At 48.2% G+C, this 26,153-nt stretch overlaps 1 protein-coding gene across 1 annotated transcript in view; it reads left to right on the top strand.

Annotated features, from left to right (window-relative positions):
• LOC116974656 (pseudouridine 5'-phosphatase) overlaps nucleotides 1–26,153 on the top strand; it is a 60,809-nt gene that overhangs the window by 6,360 nt on the left and 28,296 nt on the right. The window contains exons 2-3 of the mRNA XM_033023362.1: nucleotides 4,378–4,596; nucleotides 15,415–15,644. Coding sequence (XP_032879253.1) covers nucleotides 4,378–4,596; nucleotides 15,415–15,644 — 449 coding nt within the window. The remainder of the gene's footprint in view (nucleotides 1–4,377; nucleotides 4,597–15,414; nucleotides 15,645–26,153) is intronic.

Genomic DNA, 26,153 nt, shown 5'->3' with positions numbered 1-26,153 from the left:
AGTATACAAGGAAGAAAGACACAAGATGCTGGAGTAACTCAGCTGGTCAGGCGGCTACCCGACCACAGAGTTACTCTGGCACTTTGCCTCTTTTTGTAAAGCACAATCTCTCTCCTCTGTCCTGTCTGCTCACCATGTGCAGCTCCCAGCTGATCAACAGCTTTGTTCTCCCTTCCCATTTTGCTTGAGAGTGCTGGAGTAACTCAACAGTCAGGCAGCATCTCTGGAGAATATGGATAAATGATGGTTTGGATCAAGTCCCTTCTTTAGGATGATGATGGTGGGGAGGAGAAGAACAGAGTGGAGGAGGGGCAGCACAAAGCCTGGCGGGCTTCAGGTGGATCCAGGTGGGAGGGGAGGGAGACTGGTCGGCAGATGGTTGGACAAGGGCCTGAAGGATAGAAGAGATGCGAGTTCGGGTCAGAACATGGTCGCACAGCAGAACGAATCAATAGACAATAGGTGCAGGAGTAGGCCATTCGGTCCTTCGAGCCAGCACCGCCATTCAATGTGCTCATGGCTGATCATCCCCAATCAGTACCCCGTTCCTGCCTTCTCCCCATATCCCCTGACTCCGCTATCTTTAAGAGCCCTATCTAGCTCTCTCTTGAAAGTATCCAGAGAACTGGCCTCCACCGCCCTCTGAGGCAGAGAATTCCACAGACTCACAACTCTCTGTGTGAAAAAGTGTTTCCTCATCTCCGTTCTAAATGGCTTACTCCTTATTCTTAAACGTCAGAGATAGGAGGAGAAACTCTTCAAAGTAGGCATAATCTTTATCCACCGATCATTTGCTAGGCTTTGTCCTGCCCCCCCCCCCCCCTTCCAGCTTACTTCCACCTTTCATCAACCACCACCGCCCCCCCCCACCCTCTCATAGTCAGTATGAAGAACGATCCCAACATGATACGTCACAGAACATTCTAGAGAGACGTTACCTGACCTGCTGAGTTATTCCAGCACGTGTCCTTTTTTTTGTAAACCAGCACCTGCAGTTCCTTGTGTCTACGTGCCCTCCCATCACCTGAACTGCATCCTCTGTGATGCCCACCCCATCCATGTCACATCAAGCTGACCTGATCCATTCTGAAACATCTCCTGTGTCCCCCCCCCCCCCATCTCACCACCTTACTCCCATCCGCGAGCTTGGACATATTTCTGCCAAAAGTAGACACAAAATGCTGGAGTAACTCAGCGGGACAGGCAGCATTTCTGGAGAGAAGGAATGGGTGACATTTCGGGTCGAGACCCTTCTTCAGACGGTCTAAAGAAGGGTCACCCATTCCTTCTCCCCAGCGATGCTGCCTGCCCCGCCGAGTTACTCAAGCTTTTTGTGTCTACGGTTTCATCCAGCATCTGCAGTTCCTTCCTGCACATTTCTGCCACTTGGTTTGGACACTGCTGTTCTCTTCAGGAATTTTTCCACCGATAAACATTCCTATATTAATGTCGTTTTATACAAAATCAATTATTTGCATGTACGGACAAGCGGGCTAATATATTTTCTATTTTGCAAAGAGAAAGATTCCACGGACAATAATGACTAATTAATTTGCTGTTATAGAATAACTTGAGGAGAAATTGTTGCTAAGGATCCTTTTAATGTTCCTTGGACTTCAAGAGGGGAGAATATTTGATTTCACCCGAGAGAAATTTAGTTTAGTTTAGAGATACAGCATGGAAACAGGCCCTTCGGCCCACCAGGTCCGCGCCGACCAGCGATCCCCGCACATTAGCACCATCCTACACCCACTAGGGACAATTTTTACATTTATTCCAAGCCTATTAACCTACAAACTTGGACGTCTTTGGAGTGTGGGAGAAAACCGAAGATCTCGCTGAAAACCCACGCAGGTCATGGGGAGAACGTACAAACTCCGTACAGACAGCACCTGTAATCGGGATGGAACCCGGGTCCCCGGTGCTGCATTCGCTGTGAGGCAGCAACTCTACCGCTGAGCCACCCAAATCTGGTGTGGCCTGTCACCGTGCCCGATTCCACTTATCAGCTCACTACTTTTTTAGTCTTGGATCCAAGAAGCCGGTTGTTCTGTGCATGTTTTCTGCCTGTGGCCAAGAAACATCAACCAACTAGGAATTTGAAGGGAACCATTTGTCTAACTGACCTGTCCATTAGCATTGTGCAGGAAGGAACTGCAGGTGCTGGTTTACACTAAAGACAGACACAAAATGCTGGAGTAACTCAGTGGGACAGGCAGCATCTCTGGAGAGAAGGAACGGGTGATGTTCCGGGTCGGAGTCTGAAGAAGGGTCTCGACCCAAAACGTCACCCATTCTCTCCAGAGATGCTGCTTGTCCCGCTGAGTTACTCCAGCATTTTTGTCTATATTCTGTCCTAGAAACATAGAAACATAGAAAATAGGAGGAGGCCATTCTGCCATTCGAGCCAGCACCGCCATTCATTGTGATCATGGATGATCGTCCCCTATCAATAACCCGTGCCTGCCTTCTCCCCATATTCCTTGATTCCACTAGCCCCTAGAGCTGTATCTAACTCTCTCTTAAATCCATCCAGTGATTTGGCCTCCACTGCCCTCTGTGGCAGGGAATTCCATAAATTCACAACTCTCTGGGTGAAAATGTTTTTTCTCACCTCAGTCTTAAATGGCCTCTCCTTTATTCTACCCTGTGGCAAGTTAACCTCTGATTCTTTTATTGCACACCATACCCTTAAATAGAGAGTCTGCCTCTTGTCCAGCTCCACCTAACCGGCAGAAAACAACATTGTGCTTTATCTCGTGTGTATCTCCTGTCCTGAGAGAACATTGTATTCTCTGTCTCACCGCAAACAATGCCGCTCGGCTTTTCTGGCATCATAGCTGTTCTGTTCCCATTCTGTGGTTTCACGGAATTACAAAGCTGAGAGAAGAGGGATGCAGAAGCTGAGAGAAATCCATTGCATTTACGTTCATTAAATAGTCATTCACATAGTGGCGCAGCTGGTAGTGCTGCTGCCTCATAGCATCAGGGACCCGGGTCTGATCCTGACGTCGGCTGCTGCCTGTGTGAAAGTTGCCCATTCTCTCTGTGACGACATGGGTTATCTCCGGGTGCTCTGGTTTCCTAGTCCCAAGGTTTGTAGGTTAATTGACTTCTGTATAAATTGCCCCCGTGTCTGAAGGCAGTGAATGGGGAAAGTGAGATAACAGAGGTAGCGAGAACGGGTGATCGATGGTCGGTGTGGACTCGGTGGGCTGAAGTGCCTGTTTCCATGCTGTTCTCTAGTCAATGATGAACCCAGGTCTCTGGTACTGTAAGGCAAAGGCTGTACTGCTGCACCAACGTGCGATGCGATAGAACTTTATTTATCCCAGGAGGAAATTGATCGGCCAACAGTCATAAAAACACAAAATACATGAAACGTGACATTAAAGTGACGAGTGGAAAGGATTGGCGATGTGCAAAGATTGGGGGGGGGGGGGGGGTGGAAGGAAGGGGGAGGAAAAGGAGGGGGGGGGGAAGATGGGAGAGGGGGTAGGGGGGAAGATGGGAGAGGGGGGTGACGGGAGAGGGGGGTGACGGGGATGCGGGAGTGGAGATGCTGGTTTACAAAAGTAAAGACACAAAGTGCGGGAGTAATTCAGTCAGGCAGCGTCTGTGGCCAACATTGATAGTTGATGGTTCAGGTTGGGACCATTCGTCACACTCATCAACATTCTGAAGAAAGGTCCTGACCCGAAATGTCGCCTATCCATGTTCTTTACAGATGCTGCCTGACCTGCTGAGTTTCTCCAGCACTCTGTGTATGCCACCATAAAAGTCTTTGCCTATTCCTAAACTTACAGAACCCCCATTTCCGTCTCTGCGTCAGACGAAGTAGGAAAAGAGGCACAAATCAGTATCCAGGCTTTATGTGTAGGAAGGAATTCCAGATGCTGGTTTAAACCGAAGATAGGCAGGAAAAGCTGGAGTAACTCAGCGGGACAGGCAGTATCCCTGGAGAGAAGCAATGGGTGACGTTTTTGGTCGAGACATCTGAAGAAGGGCCTCGGCCCGAAACATCACCCATTCCATCACTCCAGAGATGCTGCCGGTCCCGTTGAGGTATTCCAACTTTTTATGTCCATCTCCAGGCTTTGTGTTGTGTTTAGTTTAGAGTTCTCCCTGTGATCTCGTGGGTTTTCTCCAGGTGCTCCAGTTTCCTCCCACATGCCGAAGACATGCAAGTTTGGAGGTTAATTGGCTTGTGTAAACTGCCTGTAGTGTGTAGCATGGAACTAGTGTAAGGTGATTGTTGGGCGGCACGGACTCGGTGGGCCGAAGGGCATGTAACCAGACTGTAACCTCTGAACTAAACTAAACAGCATCTGCAGTTCCTTGTGCCTAACAGACGTTTATGCTGCTTTTCTCTTGCAGACACGGAGAGGCTGTACACCATAGCATTCGACGAAGTTTGCTCCCGTTATAACAAGAGATTTAAGTGGGACTTGAAGGGCTTAATTATGGGAATGCGGGCCTTGGACGGGGCCGCAGTTATTTGCGAGAAGCTGGAGCTCCCCATCTCCCCAGAAGAGTTGATGACACAAGCTGCTATTTTGCAGACCAACCTGTTCCCCACCGCCGAGCTGATGCCAGGTAACAATCGGCCAATCGCCTCATTTATAATTGGATGAACCTTCATGCTACCTCATTGCAGGTGATGTTTTGGGTTGGAAAACGTCTGCTATCCATGTCTTCCACAGATGCTGCCTGACCCACTGAGTTACTCCAGCACTCTGTGTTTCTTTCTGTCAGCCTGCATCTTTCTGTAAACCAGCAGCCCTGAGCTACCATCTACCTCATGGGAGGCCCTCAAACTTTCTCTAATCACACTTTACAGGACTATATCTTGCACTAAACAATAGACAATAGGTGTAGCAGTAGGTCATTCGGTCCTTCGAGCCAGCACCGCCATTCAATGTGATCATGGCTGATTATCCACAATCAGTACCCCGTTCCTGCCTTCTCCCCATATCCCCTGACTCCACTATTTTTAAGCCCTATCTAGCTCTCTCTTGAAAGCATCCAGAGAACCAGCCTCCACCGCCCTCTGAGGCAGAGAATTCCACAGACTCCCCACTCTCTGTGAGAAAAAGTATTTCCTCGTCTCAGTTTCTGCCTTCTCCCCATATCCCTTGACACCACTAGCCCCTAGAGCTCTATCTATCTCTCTCTTAAATCCATCCAGCGACTTGGCCTCCACTGCCCTCTGTGACAGGGAATTCCACAAACGATACAAGTGGGTCGGAAGGAACTGCAGATGCTGCTTTACATCGGAGATGGACACAAAATGCTGAAGTAACTCAGCGGGTCATGAATACAGTCAAGCCATCCACTATACACCAATGAAGGTTTAAAGGTACAACATATGGGGTGATCGGTGGTTGGCATGGAGGGCCAAAGACCCTGTTTCCCGGCTGCATTTCTGGACTGCAAGGGTGAAAATACTTTAATGGGAGTTATTTACAGGCCCCCAAACAGTAGCCAGGATGTAGGGTACATGTTGCATCATCAGGAAATAAAATTAGCGCGTAGGCAAGGAAAAGTCACGGGAGATTTTAATAAGCTGGGAGAATCAGGCTGGCACTGGACCCAAATGGAGAATTCGTAGAGTGCCTCCGAGATAGTTTCTGAGAACAGCTTTTGTTGGAGCCTACCAGGGATAAGGCAATTCTAGATTTAGTGTTACATAGAAACATAGAAAATATGTGCAGGGGTGGGCCATTCGGCCCTTCGAGCCAGCACCATCATTCAATATGATCATGGCTGAACATCCAAAATCAAGAGTCAAGAGTGTCCCAGAAAGGACAATGACATCCTTACTTGCTGCAGCACAACACAATATGTAAACATTGTACACAACGGGAGAGAAAAAAAAAGTTCAGTGTGTAATATATATACACACTGAAATCAGTACACCATTCCATCTTTTTCCCCCATATCCCTTGATTCCCTTAGCCCTAAGAGCTAATCTAACTCTCTCTTGAACAATGAACCAGATTGTTGTGCAATGAACCACATTTACTGAGAGAACCTGAGGTACAGGAACCACTAGAAGGTAGTGACCACAATATGATAAGATTTAACCTACAATTTGAAAGGGAGAAGGTGAAATTGGATTTGTCGGTACTGCAGCTGAGCAAAGGGGCCTACTGAGGCATGAGGGAGGAGCTGGCAAAGATTGACTGATTCCTGGGATGGCAGGACTTTCATATGAAGAGAGACTGGATAGACTCGGCTTGTACTCGCTAGAATTTAGAAGATTGAGGGGGGATCTTATAGAAACTTACAACATGGACTATTTCAACTCACTTCTCCTTGGCATCAGCTCCACCTACATCAACTGACTCCAACTGGTCCAGAACGCAGCCGCCCGACTCATCACCCACACCAAATCCTGGCATCACATCACTCCAGTCCTCAAACAACTTCACTGGCTTCCCATCGGATCACCTACAAAATCCTGGTCCTCACCTACAAAGCCCTCCACCATCTGGCCCCCCCATATCTCACTGACCTCCTCTCCCCCTACCAACCCTCACGGTCCCTCAGATCCACATCAGCTGGTCTCCTCTCCATCCACAAGTCCAACCTCCGCAGTTTTGGGGACAGAGCCTTCTCCAGGGCAGCTCCCAGGCTCTGGAACTCCCTCCCCCAACTGATCCGCAATTCCGTGTCCCTCACCATCTTCCAGTCCCGCCTCAAGACCAATCTCTTCACCTCTGCCTATCCTTAGCCCCACGTCCCCCTCCCTTTTCATCTGTGCATGAATTGCCTCATATTAGGAAGGATGTCAACAAAATAGAGAGAGTACAGAGGAGATTTACTAGAATGTTGCCTGGGTTTCAGCAACTAAGTTACAGAGAAAGGTTTAACAAGTTAGGGCTTTATTCTTTGGAGCGCAGAAGGTTAAGGGGGGACTTGATAGAGGTCTTTAAAATTATGAGAGGGATAGACAGAGTTGACGTGGATAAGCTTTTCCCACGGAGAGTAGGGAAGATTCAAACAAGGGGACATGACCTGAGAATTAAGGGACTGAAGTTTAGGGGTAACATGAGGGGGAGCTTCTTTACTCAGAGAGTGGTGGCTGTGTGGAATGAGCTTCTAGTGAAGGTGGTGGAGGCAGGTTCGTTTTTATCATTAAAAATAAATTGGATAGTTATATGGACGGGAAAGAAATGGAGGGTTATGGTCTGAGCGCAGGTATATGGGACTAGGGGAGAATACGTGTTCGGCACGGACTAGAAGGGCCGAGATGGCCTGTTTCCGTGCTGTAATTGTTATATGGTTATTATATGGTTATATTGTGTTTTGAATTGAATTCTGTCTTTAATTTGTGTACTAGTCATGTCTCTACTATTTATTTCATTCCCCTTACATGTTTTTCCTCTACCTGCTAAATTTTTGTAAGGTGTCCTTGAGACTCTTGAAAGGCGCCCATAAATAAAATGTATTATTATTATTATTATTCTTAAGGGGTTGGACAGGCTAGATGCAGGAAGATTGTTCCCGATGTTGGGGAAGTCCAGAACAAGGGGTCACAGTTTGAGGATAAGGGAGAAATCTTTTTGGACCGAGATGAGAAAAAAAGAATTCACACAGAGAGTGGTGAATCTGTGGAATTCTCTGCCACAGAAAGTAGTTGAGGCCAGTTCATTGGCTATATTTAAGAGGGAGTTAGATGTGGCCCTTGTGGCTAAAGGGATCAGGGTATGGAGAGAAGGCAGGTACAGGATACAATACAATACAATACAATTCAATTTATTGTCATTTGGACCCCTTGAGGTCCAAACGAAATGTCGTTTCTGCAGCCATACATTACAAACAAATAGACCCAAGACACAACATAATTTACATAAACATCCATCACATTGCTGTGATGGAAGGCCAAAAAAACTTATCTCTCCACTGCACTCTCCCCCCCCGATGTCAGAGTCGAAGTCAAAGCCCCCGGTCGGCGATGGCGATTGTCCCGCGGCCATTAAAGCCACGCCGGGTGATGCAAGGTCGCGCACCGGGTTCTTGATGTTAGAGCCCCCGGCGTGCGCTCGCAGAGTCCCGTGGCCATTCCAAGCCGCGCAGGGCGGTGGTGTAAGGCCCCGCTCCAGGAGCTCTTCAACCCCGCAACTCGGGCGGGAGAAGTCGCCGTTGCGGGAGCCCTGAAAAGCGGTCTCCCTCCAGGGACCCGCGGGCTCCCGGTGCCGCAGTCCGCCAAACCCGCAGTTGCAGCCACTCCGGAGGTCGGGCCGCAGCAGCGTCCACCACAGCTCCACCCGCTCTGGACTCGGCCAGCTCCGCGACGGTGAGGTGAGTAGTCGGAACCAGAGCCCCCGGTCTTCCTGCTGGAGGCCGCTCCTCCTTGCAGCCCCAACGACAACGGAGACCCGACAAAGAAAATGTCGGGTCTCCCGTGCAGGGAGAGATTTAAAAGTTACCCCCTCCCCCCCACACCACCCCCACCACCCCCCACCCCCCCCCCCACACACACATACCCCAACAAAAAATAACAAAAACTACATAAAAACATAGACATAAAATAATTAAAACGCAGACGGACTGCAGAGGCCGCTGCTGACGAAAGTCGCGCAGCCCACCTGAGTTGGATGATCAGCCACGATCATATTGAATGTCGGTTCAGGCTCGAAGGCCGAATGGCCTACTCCTGCACCTATTTTCCAAGTTTCTATGACTGTAAAGGGGCTTTAGTAGGGATGACGGGAGAGCAGAAATGGCAGGGATTTCTGCGGATAATTCGGAAGGTGCAGGATCATTTCATTCCAAAGGGCAAGAAAGATTCCAGGGGGAAGAATAAGATGACCATGGTTGACAAGGGAGGTCTAGGCCAACCTAATAGCAAAAGAGAAACCATATAACATTGCAAAGATTAGTGGGAAGCCAGAGGACCAGGATTTTTAAAAAACAGCAAAAGGTAACTAAACGTACAATACGGAGTGAAAAAATGAAGTACGAATGTAAACTAGCCAATAACATAAAAGAGGGTAGCAAGAGTTTCTACAAGAGTGGACGTTGGGCCGCTGGAGAATGATGTGGGAGAAGTGATGACGGGAAAGCAAGAAATGGCAGAGGAATTGAATAACCTTTTTGCATCAGTCTTCACAGTGGACGACACCAGCAGTGTGCCTGCAATCCCAGAGAGTCAGGGGGTGGAAGTTAGTGGAGTGGCCATTACTAAGGAGAAGGTGCGAGGAACACTGAAGGGTCTGAGGGTAGAGAAGTCACCTGGACCGGATGGACTGTACCCCCAGGGTTCTGAAGGAGGTGACCTCAGAGATTGTGGAGGCAGGCATTAGTTGTGATATTTCAAGAATCACTAGAGTTACGAGAGGTTCCTGAAGATGTGAAAGTTGCGAGCATCACCCCGCTGAACAAGAAGGGAGCAGAGCAGAAGAGTGGTAACTATAGGCCGGTTAGCCTGACTTCTGGGTGGTTGGGAAGATTCTAGAGTCAATTATAATAAAGGATGATGTTACGCAGTACATAGACGTTTACGATAAAATAGGCTGGTCTGCATGATTTTGTGAAGGGAAGATCTTGCCTGACAAATCTGCTGGACTTCTTTGAGGAAGCTAATAGCAGGACAGACAGAGGGGAGGCTGTAGATATTGTTTACCCAGATTTTCAGAAGGCCTTCGGTCAGGCTGCTCGGCAAGATGAGAGCCCATGGTATTACAGGGAAGATACTAACATGGATATCGGGTTGGCAGAAGGCAAAGAGTTGCAATAAAACGCGCTTTGAGGAAACATCTGGAGATGGTCCAGAGGAGGTTTACCAGAATGATTCCAGGAATGAGTGGGTTAACATATGATGAGTGTTTAGAAACATATAAACATAGAAATTAGGTGCAGGAGTAGGCCATTCGGCCCTTCGAGCCTGCACCGCCATTCAATATGATCATGGCTGATCATCCAACTCAGTATCCCGTACCTGCCTTCTCTCCATACCCTCTGATCCCCTTAGTCACAAGGGCCACATCTAACTCCCTCTTAAATATAGCCAATGAACTGGCCTCGACTACCCTCTGTGGCAGAGAGTTCCAGAGATTCACCACTCTCTGTGTGAAAAATGTTCTTCTCATCTCGGTTTTAAAGGATTTCCCCCTTATCCTTAAGCTGTGACCCCTTGTCCTGGACTTCCCCAACATCGGGAGCAATCTTCCTGCATCTAGCCTGTCCAACCCCTTAAGAATTTTATAAGTTTCTATAAGATCCCCTCTCAATCTCCTAAATTCTAGAGAGTATAAACCAAGTCTATCCAGTCTTTCTTCATAAGACAGTCCTGACATCCCAGGAATCAGTCTGGTGAACCTTCTCTGCACTCCCTCTATGGCAATAATGTCCTTCCTCAGATTTGGAGACCAAAACTGTACGCAATACTCCAGGTGTGGTCTCACCAAGACCCTGTACAACTGCAGTAGAACCTCCCTGCTCCTATACTCAAATCCTTTTGCTATGAAAGCTAACATACCATTCGCTTTCTTCACTGCCTGCTGCACCTGCATGCCTACTTTCAATGACTGGTGTACCATGACACCCAGGTCTCGCTGCATCTCCCCTTTTCCTAGTCGGCCACCATTTAGATAATAGTCTGCTTTCCTGTTTTTGCCACCAAAATGGATAACCTCACATTTATCCACATTATACTGCATCTGCCAAACATTTGCCCACTCACCCAGCCTATCCAAGTCACCTTGCAGTCTCCTAGCATCCTCCTCACAGCTAACACTGCCCCCCAGCTTAGTGTCATCCGCAAACTTGGAGATATTGCCTTCAATTCCCTCATCCAGATCATTAATATATATTGTAAATAGCTGGGGTCCCAGCACTGAGCCTTGCGGTACCCCACTAGTCACTGCCTGCCATTGTGAAAAGGACCCGTTTACTCTTACTCTTTGCTTCCTGTTTGCCAGCCAGTTCTCTATCCACATCAATACTGAACCCCCAATGCCGTGTGCTTTAAGTTTGTAAACTAATCTCTTATGTGGGACCTTGTCGAAAGCCTTCTGGAAGTCCAGATACACCACATCCACCGGTTCTCCCCTATCCACGCTACTAGTTACATCCTCGAAAAATTCTATAAGATTCGTCAGACATGATTTACCTTTTGTAAATCCATGCTGACTTTGTCCAATGATTTCACCACTTTCCAAATGTGCTGCTATCCCATCTTTAATAACTGACTCTAGCAGTTTCCCCACTACCGATGTTAGACTAACTGGTCTGTAATTCCCCGTTTTCTCTCTCCCTCCCTTCTTAAAAAGTGGGGTTACATTAGCTACCCTCCAATCCTCAGGAACTACTCCAGAATCTAAAGAGTTTTGAAAGATTATTACTAATGCATCCACTATTTCTGGAGCTACTTCCTTAAGTACTCTGGTATGCAGCCTATCTGGCCCTGGGGAATTTATCGGCCTTTAATCCATTCAATTTACCCAACACCACTTCCCGGCTAACCTGGAATTCACTCAATTCCTCCAACTCCTTTGACCCGCGGTCCCCTGCTATTTCCAGCAGATTATTTATGTCTTCCTTAGTGAAGACGGAACCAAAGTAGTTATTCAATTGGTCCGCCATATCCTTGTTCCCCATGATCAACTCACCTGTTTCTGACTGCAAGGGACCTACATTTGTTTTAACTAATCTCTTTCTTTTCACATATCTATAAAAACTTTTGCAGTCAGTTTTTATGTTCCCTGCCAGTTTTCTTTCATAATCTATTTTTCCTTTCCTAATTAAGCCCTTTGTCCTCCTCTGCTGGTCTCTGAATTTCTCCCAGTCCTCCGGTATGCTGGCTAATTTGTACGCATCATCCCTCGCTTTGATACTATCCCTGATTTCCCTTGTTATCCACGGATGTACTACCTTCCCTGATTTATTCTTTTGCCAAACTGGGATGAACAATTTTTGTAGTTCATCCATGCAGTCTTTAAATGTCTTCCATTGCATATCCACCGTCAACCCTTTTAGAATTAATTGCCAGTCAATCTTGGCCAATTCACGTCTCATACCCTCAAAGTTATCTTTCTTTAAGTTCAGAACCATTGTTTCTGAATTAACAATGTCACTCTCCATCCTAATGAAGAACTCAACCATATTATGGTCACTCTTGCCCAAGGGGGCACGTACAACAAGACTGCTAACTAACCCTTCCTCATTACTCAATACCCAGTCCAAAATAGCCTGCTCTCTCGTTGGTTCCTCTACATGTTAGATAACTATCCCGCATACATTCCAAGAAATCCTCTTCCTCAGCACCCCTGCCAATTTGATTCACCTAATCTATATGTAGATTGAAGTCACCCATTATAACGGTTTTGCCTTTGTCGCACGCATTTCTAATTTCCTGTTTGATACCATCTCCAACTTCACTACTACTGTTAGGTGGCCTGTACACAACACCCACCAGCGTTTTCTGCCCCTTAGTGTTTCGCAGCTCTACCCATACCGATTCCACATCCTCCAAACTAATGTCCTTCCTTTCCATTGCGTTAATCTCCTCTAACCAGCAACGCTACCCCACCTCCTTTTCCTTTCTCTCTATCCCTCCTGAATATTGAATATCCCTGGATGTTCAGCTCCCAGCCTTGGTCACCCTGGAGCCATGTCTCCGTGATCCCAACTATATCATAGTCATTAATAGCTATCTGCACGTTCAACCCATCCACCTTATTACGAATGCTCCTTGCATTGAGACACAAAGCCTTCAGGCTTGTTTTTACAACACTCTTACCCCTTATACAATTATGTTGAAAAGTGGCCCTTTTTGATTTTTGCCCTGGTTTTGTGTGCCTACCACTTTTACTTTTCACCTTGCTACCTATTGCTTCTACCCTCATTTTACACCCCTCTGTCTCTACGCTCACACATTTAAGAAACCCTTTCCCTTTAACTCCATCCTCCACTATCCCATTCGACACCCCACCCCCCTTATTCAGTTTAAAACCACCCGTGTAGCAGTGGCAAACCTGCCTGCCAGAATGCTGGTCCCACACCTGTTAAGATGCAATCCGTCCCTTTTGTACAGTTTCCCCTTACCCCAAAACAGATCCCAGTGATCTAAGAATCTAAATCCCTGCCCCGTGCACCAGTTCCTCAGCCACACGTTCAGGTCCCGTATCTCCCTGTTCCTGCTCTCGCCAGCACGAGGAACTGGAAGCAAACCGGAGATAACAACCCTGGAGGTCCTGCTTTTCAGCATTTTTTCCGAGCTCTCTAAAGTCACGCTGCAGAATATTCATCCCCTTCTTTCCGACATCGTTTGTGCCGACATGCACTACCACTTCCGGATGTTCACCTTCGCCCTTGAGGATTTTCTGCACTCTGTCCGTGACATCCTGGATCCTGGCACCAGGAAAGCAGCACACCATCCTCGCATCCCGTCTGTTGCCGCAGAAACCCCTGTCCGTACCTCTCACAATGGTGTCTCCTACTACAATGGCGTTGCCTGCCTTAGGCCTTTTTGGTTTTGGCTCAACAGCTCTATTCGCATCACAAGCCAGTCTGCCGCCCAGTGTAAACACCTCTTCTGTCCCGACAGCTTCTAAGTGGGTGAACCTGTTCACAAGAGGTACAACACCCGGGGACGTTGGCATTCCATGCTTCCCTCCCGTTCTCACTGTCTCCCACCTTCTCTCTTCCAGTACCTTAGGTGTAACAATCGTACTGTAGGACTTGTCGAGGAACGACTCCATTTCTCGGACGAACCGGAGGTCATCCACTTGCTTCTCCAGTTCCCCAACACGGCCCTTCAGGAGCTCTACCTGGATGCACTTCTCGCCTTTGTAGCAGCCAGAGGCACCAGTGGTGTCCTTGACCTCCCACATACTGCAAGCATCGCACTGAATCAGCTTGCCTGACATCTCCTTCTTTCGTCTCTACCTCTCAAGCGTATTGCGTGGTCTCCTCTCCTCAGCCTCCTCGCCGAAGACTCTCGAGCCAAAGACTCACACTTTTCTCACAGGGCACTCACTCACTGCCGCTCGCTAAGAGCCGTCTTGCTTAAATTGACTGATAAATTGCCTGATTTACCAATTTACAAACCAAATTCCTCAGTTTTCAACTGTTTTCCCGGCACTGACTCACTTCTCTCCTCCCACTTGGGCTAGAGCCAATCAGTCGTATCTCTTGCCAAACTCCTGCTGCTGTTGCTCCCAAAGCTACAGCAGTTCTGAGTAAAGTCTGCCTGACCTTGGCCTCTACTTTAACTGTTTTCACTTCTCTCCTCCCACTTGGGCTAGAGCCAATCAGTCGTATCTCTTGCTAAACTCCTGTTGCTGTTGCTCCCAAAACTACAGCAGTTCTGAGTCAAGTTTGATGGCGCTGGGCCTGTACTTGCTGGAGTTTAGAAGGATGAGGGGGAGCTCATTGAAACTTACAGAATAGTGAAAGGCCTGGATAGAGTGGATGTGGAAAGGATGTTTCCACTGGTGGGAAAGTATCGGACCAGAGGTCATAACCTCAGAATTAAAGGGAGCGAGGAGGAACCTCTTTAGTCAGAGGATAGTCTTCTTCTTGCGTATGGCGTGCACAGCCTAAAGTTGTATTCTGTTTGATCAAATTGTTTTTGCACGTCGGGTTGATTGCATTAGTCGAAACAGGGTGGACCACGTGAAGGTTGCAATCTCCCACACCAGAGGGTGGTGAATCTGTGGAACTCATTGCCACAGAGGGCTGTGGAGGCCAAGTCAGTGGATATAAAGAGAGACAAATTCTTGATTAGAACGGGTGTCAAGGGTTATGGGGAGAAGGCAGGAAAATGGGATTAGGAGGCCGAGATCAGCCATGATTGAATGGCGGAGTACACTCAATGGGCCGAATGGCCTAATTCTACTCCTATAACTTGGGAACGTGAACTTCTTTGTTATATCCATTGTCTGAAATGCCCGATTGGAATTTAATTTAGTTCAGTTTAGAGATACAGCATGGAAACAGGCCCTTCGGTCCACTGAGTCCGCACCGACCAGCGATCATCTGTACTCTAGCACTATCCTACACACTAGAGACAATTTAAGGGCCTGTCTCACTTTTCGGCGACTGCCGGCACCCGTCATTAGTTGCAGCAGGTGGCCGAAAATGTTCAACATGTTGAAAATCCAGCGGCGACCAGAAAAAGGTACGACCCTACTCACGACCATCCAGGCGTCACCCTGCGACATGCCGTGTAAGTGAGACAGGCCCTTTACAGAAGGCAATGAACCTACAAACCTGCACGTCTTTGGAATGTGGGAGGAAACAATCAGAGAAAACCCATGTGGTCACAGGGAGAACGTGCAAACCCTGTACAGACAGCAGCCACAGTCAGGATCTAATACAAGTCTCTGATGCTGTGAGTCAGTACTGCTGCGCCACTGTGAATTCAGAACCATTTAATGGTGCTTTGTTTGTTCCCTCCCCCAGGTGCCAAGAAGTTAGTGTGTCACCTCGTTAAGCACTGTGTACCCATAGCAGTGGGCACCAGCTCATTGACGAAGATGTTTGAACTGAAGACAAGCAGACACAAGGAGTTCTTCGCCTTATTCCACCACATTATACGTGGCGACCATCCCGAAGTGAAGAACAGCAAGCCGCACCCCGACACCTTCGTGGTCTCTGCGAAGGAATTTGACCCTCCAGCGTGCCCTGCAGATGTAAGACAACCTTTCTTCATTGGTTCTTTTGTACATCAATGTATGTCTCACCTTTCATGAAGATGTTGACTCTTATTCAGCTGTAGTGCCACATTCATGGCCTGGTACTATCTGCTTCCTGATTTTGACCGCACCTGGAATATTGTGTGCACTTTTGGTCCCCTCATTTGAGGAAGGGCAGTCTTGCTATTGAGGGAGTGCAGTGTAGGTTTACAAGGTTAATTCCCGGGATGGCGGGACTGTCATATGCTGAGAGAATGGAGCGGCTGGGCTTGTACACTCTGGAGTTTAGAAGGATGAGAGGGTATCTTATTGAAATATATAAGATTATTAAGGGTTTGGACACGCTAGAGGCAGGAAACATGTTCCCGATGTTGGGGGAGTCCAGAACCAGGGGCCACAGTTTAAGAATAAGGGGTAAGCCATTTAGAACGGAGACAAGGAAACACTTTTTCTCACAGAGAGTGTTGAGTCTGTGGAATTCTCTGCCTCAGAAGGCAGTGGAGGCCGGTTCTCTGGATACTTTCAAGAGAGAGCTAGACAGGGCTCTTAAAGATAGCGGAGTCAGGGGATATGGGGAGAAGGCAGGTACTGATTGGGGATGGTCAGCCATGATCATATTGAATGGCAGCGCTGGCTCGAAGGGCCGAATGACCTACTCCTGCACCTATTGTCTATGCTCTAAAGTTTCTACCGAAACGTCGCCTATCTGCCACACAGCTCCCACTTCATCTGGGTCTGATTCTTCATTGTTGTTGTCTGTGTGAAGGTTGCACACTCGACCCCCACCCCCCCCTCCCGTGGCGACCAGCATTCACGGAAGGCCTCCAAAGTCCCTGTGGACACCGCGTTGATATCTCTCCAGGGACACGCGGACACGGACGTAGGCCCGGAAAAGGGGCAGGCGGCCGACCCCGGTGCAGCCATCGACTACCCCGCTGCCTGGACCCGAGAATGGCCATCTTGGCCAGGCCCAGGAGCAGGCCGACTGGGTGGAGAGGGAGAGGGTCGGGAGTCTCCCTGTCGGTCTGCTCCTGGGCATGGCCAAGATGGCCATTCTCGGGTCCAGGCAGCGGGGTAGTCGAAGATGGGTTTACCCTGGGAGCTCCGGTTTCCTCCCACACCCAAAAGAAGCATTGGTGAAGTTAAAGGGCCGCTGTGAATTCGGTATCCCTTAGCTCCCCTCTTGATCCCCCCCCCCCCCCCCCCCCTCAGTTGCAACAGGGACAGAGCCTTCCTAGTCCTCACCTTTCAATCCAAGCCTACTGTCTCCGCCTCTTCCCTTTTCCCGCCCTCCCCGACATCAGTCTGAAGACGGGTCTCGACCCGAAACATCACCTATTCCTTCTAGGCTAGATGCAGGAAGATTGTTCCCGATGTCAGGCTAGATGCAGGAAGATTGTTCCCAATGTTGGGGAAGTCCAGGGGTCACAGTTTAAGGATAAAGGGGAAATCTTTTAGGACCGAGATGAGAAAAAAAATACTCACACAGAGAGTGGTGAATCTGTGGAATTCTCTGCCGCAGAAGGTAGTTGAGGCCAGTTCATTGGCTATATTTAAGAGGGAGTTAGATGTGGCCCTTGTGGCTAAAGGGATCAGGGGGTATGGAGAGAAGGCAGGTACAGGATACTGAGTTGGATGATCAGCCATGATCATATTGAATGGCGGTGCAGGCTCGAAGGGCCAAATGGCCTACTCCTGCACCTATTTTCTATGTTTCTCTCCATAGATGCTGCCTCACCTGCTGAGTTACTCCAGCATTTTGTGTCTACCTTCGATTTAACCAGCATCTCTTAGACAAGATGTCTCTGGGGTTATTTTACGTCTTTTAAAGCTTGGAATTGCTGGAGGCAGTCAAACTGACAGATAAATCTGATGTTTTTAACCTTAAACCTCTGTGGAGGGAGTTGGCTGGGTAAGTGGAGATGGAGTGGGGGTAAGTGGAGATGGAGTTCAGGAATAGCTACTTCCCCTCAGCCATCAGGCTATTAAACCTGGCTCGGACAAAACTCTGATTATTAGCAACCACTTTCTGTTATTTGCACTACCAGTTTATTTATTCATGTGTGTATATATTTATATCATGGTATGTGGACACATTTATCTGTTTTGTAGTAAATGCCTACTATTTTCTGTGTGCTTAAGCAAAGCAAGAATTTCATTGTCCTATACAGGGACACATGACAATAAACTCACTTGAACTTGAACTTGAGGGGGGGGGGGGGGGGGGAAGAATTAGGTGAATTCAGGAAAAAGCTTAAAAGCCCTGTCCCACTGCACGAGTTAATTCAAGGAGTTCTCCCGAGTTTGCCCTGATTCGAACTCGGAGATTTATGGTAATGGACACTCGTCGGTACTCGGGGCTCTCGTGGACATTTTTCAACATGTTGAAAAATCTTCACGAGCTTACCGTGTTTCCCGAGTACCTGCCGTTAGTGTTACGAGCCACTAATAGACGTTCCCAAGCTCCGACATACCTGCTACATTCATGCTACGTGCTTACCACGAGTCTGATATTATTTAAAACTCTGGAGAGCTCTTGAATGAACTCGTACCATGGGACAGGGCCATATTAGGATATATCAATCAAGAAAATGTCTTTCCTAAATCAAGGAGCAGATGATCTTGTTTAGAGTCATTGAGTGATACAGTGTGGAAACAGGCCCTTTGGCCCAACTCGCCCACACTGGCCAACAATGTCTCAGCTACACTAGTCCCACTTGCCTGAGCTTGGTCCATATCCCTCCAAACCTGTCCTATCCACTTAACTGACCAACTGTTTCTTAAACGATGGGATAGTCCCAGCCTCGACCACCTCCTCTGGCAGCACGTTCCATGCACCCACCACCCTTTGATTGTCAACGTGTGTGATGTGTAATCTTAGAAAAAGAACAATGGTTTATCATGTGGGCGCTGGAGGCAAGGACAATGATCATGAACCAGTTGTTGGTCTGTAGATGACAAGGCGGTGAATCCCGGCTTATGTGTGACTGTTGAAATGCATTGGCTGGCTAAGGTTGTAGCAGTCCGAAGACATGGGTCCTTATCACATCTTGATCACATCCTGTAGAAAGCCTTTCTCATAAAACAAATGTCTTTTCAGATGCTGCCGCTCTTAATTTAGTTTCTGTTAGTTAAAAGATGCAACCCCTTCCACCCACTGAATCCAACTGTGCCTGACCAGCTTCAAGGTGGGAGCAAATGTCAATGACTACAGGGTGTAGCTTCAAGGTGGGAGGAGCAAATGTCCAAAGAGTAGAGAGCATAGATTTAAGATGAGAGGGACGAATGTCAAAGACTAGAGTACATAGCATTAAGATGAAAGTGGCAAGGGTCAATGACTAGAGAGTTATGCCCACTAGTGGGCGGCCACGGTAGCGCAGGGGTAGAGTACTTGCCATACAGCGCTTGCAGCACCAAAGACCCGGGTTCGATCCCGACTACGGGTGCTGTCTACGGAGTTTGTACGTTCTCCCTGTGACCGCGTGGGTTTTCTCCGAGATCTTCGGTTTCCTCCCGCACCCCAAAGACATACAGGTACATACAGGTTTGTAAGTTAATTGGCTTGGTGTATGTGTAAATTGTCCCAATAGACAATAGGTGCAGGAGTAGGCCATTCGGCCCTTCACCACCGTTCACTGTGTTCATGGTTGATCATCCACAATCAGTACCCCATTCCTGCCTTCTCCCCAGATTTGTTCTGCAAAATTTGGATTCATTCAAAAGGCCGCACTTAATAGTCTAGAAGGCCGCAGGTTCCCCATCCCTGGTCTAGTCTATTGACCTGAAGTGCCTTCAAATCCTTTCATGGAATCAGGAATTACGGCCTATTCCTGTGTTGTGCTCTTCTATAGACAATCTGAAGAAGGGTCTCGACCCGAAATGTCACCTATTCCTTCTCTCCAGAGATGCTGCCTGACCCGCTGAGTTACTCCAGCTTTTAGCATCTATCTTCGGTTTAAACTGGCACCTGCAGTTCCTTCTGTACTGTTCTATGTTCTGCTGCGCACTGGAAAGCACAATATTTCATTCCATCCGTCAGGTCAGTCATCCTGCAGAGCACGCAGTTCCCAAAGGAAAATAGTGCTTGCCAATCAAGGTTTAAGAAAGAACTGCAGATACTGGAAAAAAATCGAAGGTAGACGAAAAAATGCTGGAGAAACTCAGCGGGCGAGGCAGCATCTATGGGGAGAAGGAATAGGCGACGTTTCGGGTCGAGTTCGTTGCTGCCTCGCCCGCTGAGTTTCTCCAGCATTTTTTGTCTACCTTGGCAATAAAGGGATTGGTTTCTGCGGATGTTTAACATGGATCCAGTTTGCATTCACGATATTTCCCTGCAAAATGTAGCTGAACACTTCCCTGTTAAGCTGTCACCAAATAAATGCGGGTCATAAAGTAGAATTATGGTTAGCAATGCGCTAGTTTGCAAGGGTGATCTTGCTTTGCTTGAATTGATGCTGATAAAGTATTATCTACTTGTTATAATTAGAATAAATCCCCGACAATAAATGATCAGTAATGGCTTTGCCGCCTCTGTTTATCGTGGGTTAGAAAGACGTCTTCCACCACAGAGATTTCATCAGCGCTTGCTCCACCTGATTTGGCTTGCTTATAAATTACTCCTTTGTTTGCTTTCCTTGTCATAGGAGTCAATATCTCCAGGGGAAAGGGTGACAATGGCATTTTTAGTGCCTCTCCTAAGTAATTCCTGTGCAAAAACAAGAAGCAGCAGATGCTGGATGGTGTTTACTGAAAGTAAGCATGCAGGTACAGCATGCAGGTACAGCAGGCAGTGAAGAAAGCTAATGAATGGCATGTTGACCTTCATAACGCAAGGATTTGAGTATAGGAGCAAAGAGGTCCTTTTGCAGTTGTACAGGGCCCTGGTGAGACCACACCTGGAGTATTGTGTGCAGTTTTGCTCTCCTAATTTGCAGAAGGACATCCTTGCTATTGAGGCAGTGCAGCGTAGGTTCACCAGGTTAATCCCCAGGATGGCGGGACTGTCAGATGAAGAAAGATTGGAAAGACTGGGCTTGTATTCACTGGAATTTAGAACGATGAGAGGGGATCTTATAGAAACGTATTTAATTATAAAAGGACTGGGCAAACGAGATGCAGGAAATAAAATTCCCAATGTTGGGGGAGTCCAGAATCAGGGGCCACAGTCCAAGAATGAAGGGGAGGCCATTTAAAACTGAGATGAATACAAACTTTGAGTGCTGTGAATTTGTGGAATTCTCTGCCATACAAAGCAGTAGAGGCCAATTCATTGGATGAATTTAAAAGAGAGTTAGATAGAGCTCTTGGGGCTAGCGGAATCAAGGGATATGGGGAGAAGGCAGGAACGGGTTACTGATTGTGGATGATCAGCCATGATCACAATGAATGGTGCTGCAGGCTCGAAGGGCCGAATGGCCTCCTCCTGCACCTATTGTCTTTGTTTCTATGTGAGGTTTGGTGTTGGGACCCTTCAGATTGGTTATGTTGGGGGTGGAAGAAGAAAAATCTAGAGGAGAGGAAAGGCAGGGCAAAGCTTGATGAGTGATAGGTGGATACAAGTGAAGAGGGGGTTTGATAAGTAGATGGTTGGATGAAGGGCAGAGGTGAAAAGACAAAGGCATAAGGATTGAAGAAGTGGAGGAATATAGGTAGAGGCGGAGGAAAGAAGTGGGTGCTAGTCAACGTGGGGGGTGGGGAGGGGGAGAGGAAGGAAGGAGGGCAGTGTTGAGGTTAGTTACCTAAACATGGAAAATTCAATGTTCATACCACTGGTTTGTAAACTACCCAGTTCTTCCAGTTTGGGTGCGGCCTCAGCCTGGCTCGCTGGCATTTCAGATGCTGTTTGACCGGTCGAGTCACTCCAGCAATTCATGCCTTTTAATTTAATATCTAGATTCCTCGCTGACTTGTGGGTTGTTTCTTTTACCGAAGCAAGATAAGTCAATGCTGATTAATGATCGAATTTAACAAAGACCCATTGTGCTAGAGTAACTCAAAACGGTCAGACAGCATCTCTGGAGAACTTGCAAAGGTGACGTTTTGGATCGTGACCCATCAGGACGTCAGAAGGATTGTTGAGTCGGGGGGGGGGGGAGAAAGCAGGAAAGGAGGAGGGGGGGCAAGACAAAGTGTGGCAGGTCATAAGTAAATACAGGTGATGGGGGGGGGGGGGGGGGGAAGGATGTTTGGTAAGCAGATGGTTGGACAAAGGTAGACAAAAGTGCTGGAGAAACTCAGCGGGTGCAGCAGCATCTATGGAGCCAAGGAAATGGGCAACGTTTCAGGCCAAAACCCTTCTTCAGACTGATGTAGGGTGGGGGGAAGGAGAGAAGAAAGGAAGAGGAGGAGTCAGAGGACTGAGGGAGAGCTGAGAAGGGAGGAGACAGCAAGGGCTACCTGAAATTGGAGAAGTCAATGTTCATACCGCTGGGGTGCAGACTGCCCAAGCGGAATATGAGGTGCTGCTCCTACAATTTCCGGTGGTGCTCACTCTAGCCATGGAGGAGGCCCAGGACAGAAAGGCCGGATACGGAATGGGAGGGGGAATTGAAGTGCTGAGCCATCGGGAGATCAGGTTGGTTAATGTGGACCGAGCGATGTGTTGGGCGAAACGATCGCCAAGCCTACGCTTGGTCTCGTCGATGTAGATCAGCTGACATCTAGAGCAGCGGATGCAATAGATGAGGTTGGAGGAGGTGCAGGTGAACCTCTGCCGCACCTGGAACGACTGCTTGGGTCCTTGGATGGAGTCGAGGGGGGAGGTAAAGCGACAAGTGTAGCATCTCATGCGGTTGCAAGGGAAAGTGCCCGGGGAGGGGGTGGTGCGGGTGGGAAGGGAAGAATTGACCAGGGAGTTATGGAGAGAGCGGTCTTTGCGGAAAGCAGACAGAGGCCAGAAAGGAAGAAAACAGAAAGGTGTGAGACAAAAAGATTGAAGAGTTGTGAATTGTGAAGCTGGAGGAAGGAATGAAGGTGGATGAGGAGCGGAGAAAAGTTCAGGTGGGGGACCATGGAGGAGGGGGGGGAGGAAAGGAAAATAAGGAAGGTGTGTGGGAGAAAAAGGATGGGTGGGGGGCTGTTGTTGGAGGTTACCAAAAATGGGACAATTCTTTGTTCTTACGGTTGGATTGTAAGCAATTGAATAGTACTCATTGCAGTAGCACAGAACTACTATAGGTGTAGGAAGAAACATCATCCACTGTCTGTCCTGCTATTTACTTCTTCAAAGAGGAATATTGTTTTTTTTTGTGGGATTTGGGCCACAATTTGTAAAACATTACACATAGGAAATATGTGGGAAGGAACTGCAGATGCTGGTTTAAACCGAAGACAGACCCAAAAAGCTGGAGTAACTCAGCGGGACAGGCAGCATCTCTGGAGAGAAGGTATGGGTGACATTTCGGGTCGATACCCTTCTGTGCTGAGCTAATGACAGCTGCAGATGCATCACTGGCTGCCTAAAACCATGTGAATAGCGTGCATGTCTTGGCTGGTATTGCTCCACCAGGAATCCGCAGATCAGTCACCGGTAGAACTGAGCGTAGCCGGCAAGTTGGGGACGCCCGCCATTCCTATCACCCAGCCCTAAAACGGCTGAAGTTGAGGAAGAGGAAGAGCTTCCTTCACACAGTCCAGCCAGTGTCACCGTCTCCTCAAGCAACCAGACTAGCCTTGTGGGAAAAAGAAACGCAGTGAAAACCACCACCACGTAAAGATGCCGATCCCAACCAAGGAACAGCTACTACCTGGTCACAGGTGTGACTGGAAGTCCTGGACGTCCCTCAATAGGATTCGTACAGGGATGGGCCGATGCAAGACGAACATGAGCAAATGGGGCTCTGCAGGTGCAGCAGACACAGGATGTGAATGTGGAACATCTGTACAATCCATGCCACACCTACTGAGATGCCCACTTCTTGGTGAACAATGGTGCGTGGAAGATCCAGCGGTGGCAAACGAGAAGGTTGTCCACTGTGGAAGAACCTGGCCCAATATTTGAAACATAGATGATGGACACGAACAAAGAAGCGGAGCCTTTTAAAGTAACAAAGTGTTCGAAGGTATTTCACAAGAAGGCTATCATAACGTATAGTTACTTGGGGTTAGTTTATATCACTTGGGTCCTGGGTGAGTTGTCCGACTGATTTTAAAACTGGTTGGTGGAAGGAGTCAGAGGGAGATGGTAAATGGGGAAAGAAAAGCACACAGCGCTGGAGGAATACTGCTCCTATCACATGATCCTATGATGTGCCGGTTTATCTTGGCATCATGTTCAGCACAGACATTGTGGGCCGAAGGGCCTGTTCCTGATCTGTACTGTTCTATAGACAAAAAAGCTGGAGTAACTCAGCGGGACAGGCAGCATCTCTGGAGAGAAGGCATGGGTGACGTCACCTGTGCCTTCTATCCAGAGATGCTGCCTGTCCCGCTGAGATAAGGGCCTGTCCCACTTTCACGACCTAATGCATGACCTCTGCCGAGTTTGCCCATTGACTCGTACTCGCAGCATGGTCGTCACAAGGTCGTAGGAGGTCGTAGGTAGGTCGTAGCAGGTCGTGATGCTAGTCGTAGGTACTCGTGGCATCGTAGGTCGGGGCGTTTATGTAGCCCGATGAAAAATGTCCACGAGTAAAAAAGGTTGTGAATTAGGTCGTGCAAGTGGGACAGGCCCTTTATTCCAGCATACTGTCTCTCCAAAATAGTTAGCAACCAGGCCTTTAATGTTCCATTAGGCCTTGGCAGACCGGCGGTAAGTGTTTGGTGACTTTGTGTGCTTTTGTAAATCAGCATCTGCAGTTCCTATTGTCCACATTTGACTGCTCGAGTGCAAGATCTCAAGGTAGCAGGAAAGATGGATTTAGTGTGGCATTACTATGTTGAGACACCAGGCGCACCTAATCATGTCATTGTGCCTAAATGACCTTGGTGTAATTTCAAAGTTTTGCCAATGACATAAAACACAATGAGGATAAACACAGGAGTGGTTTAAGTGCTTATGACAGATGGATTTTAATGTAGTTAAGTGCTCAATTTAATATTGGTGGAGAGAGCCGAGGAAAGGCAATGTAAACTGAATGGATCGCATTTGAATGAAGTACAGGAACAGAGAGCCCTGAGGGTGTTATGTACACAGCGCTTTGAAGGTGGCAGGAGGACCTGAGAATGAAAGGAGGACTTGAAGTTGCACGCCATCTTTCACAGCATCACTTTGTCCCAAAGTATTTCACAGCCATTGAATTACTTTTGAAGGCCGATGGTGGAAACGTGGCACCAATTTGTGTACGAGTTGACGGTGCAAAAAGCTTGAAATTGTGCATCGCCAGAGTCTTACCGCGTGGAAACAGGCCCTTCAGCCCATCTCACCGACACTGACCAGCATGTCCCGTCTACTCTAGTGACAACATTTGCATGATCGGTCACATTCATATTGAATGACAGAGCAGGCTCGAAGGGTCAGGTGGCCTATTCCTCCCATTTTCAATGTACAGACAGATTTATGTTTAGATGAGATCTTAGGTCCCCTTCGGTCATGGCTGACCATAGGTGTCTCCAGGGTGCTATTCCCTATATGGAGGATGCCTGTGCGTGACCTGAGATCCTGAGAGCGATGCCGTCTGGAGCTATGCTGCTGGTAGGGCCACCCATGGTGGTAAGGTCGAGGGAGAGGTCTCTGACAAAGAGCGATCCAACCAAGACCTCAACGGTGGAACAGGCGGAGGACGATGGCTGACCTTAGTGGAGCGTCACAACGGCTGGGAAGGCGGATGAAGGCTGCAGCAGAAAAGGGTCTCCGGTCGTCTTGGACTCCATGCCACTGGATCCTGACCCAGATCTGTCAAGGACCCCACGTGGGGTGGCTGTCTGTGCACCAGTCTCCCCACGTTAAACAAAGTCACGCACAGGAGTCCTCCAACCCTGGAGACACCCATGGTTAGCCACGACCGAAGGGGGCCTAAGAAGTCACTGTGGATGGGTCGATTGTAATCATGTATAGTGTTTCTGCTGGCTGGTTAGCACGCAACACTAGCTTTTCACTGTACCTCGGTACACGTGACAATAAACTAAACTAAAATCTCTGTCCTCTAGTGCTACATTCACCTCTCTTGGGAGAAAAAACTGTGACTATACACCTGACCCAGCAGAATAAAACGTGTCTCAGCAGAATAAACGCGTGGTAGTTTGCATTGGGTCTGCCAAAGCCAGAGTTGTCTAGTGCAAAGATAGATAGTTACTCAGCAGGGCAGGCAGCATCTCTGCTGAAAGGTAGAGATGCTGTGTGCCTGGGTCCTGGACTTTTTCACCACCAGGCCCCAGGTAATCAAGATGGGAGGGAATACATCGAAGTCCCTCACCCTGAGCACAGGATCGCCCCAGGGTTGCGTCCTCAGCCCCCTATTGTACTCCCTGTACACACATGACTGTGTGGCTAGGTTCAGCTCCAACTCAATAATTAAGTTTGCTGATGACACTGTGGTGGTGGGCCTGATCTCAGACAACGATGAGAAG

The sequence above is a fragment of the Amblyraja radiata genome, chromosome 6 (assembly GCF_010909765.2).
Source record: "Amblyraja radiata isolate CabotCenter1 chromosome 6, sAmbRad1.1.pri, whole genome shotgun sequence".
NCBI classification, from domain to species: Eukaryota; Metazoa; Chordata; class Chondrichthyes; order Rajiformes; family Rajidae; genus Amblyraja; species Amblyraja radiata.
This window is presented reverse-complemented; position numbering and strand designations above follow the sequence as displayed.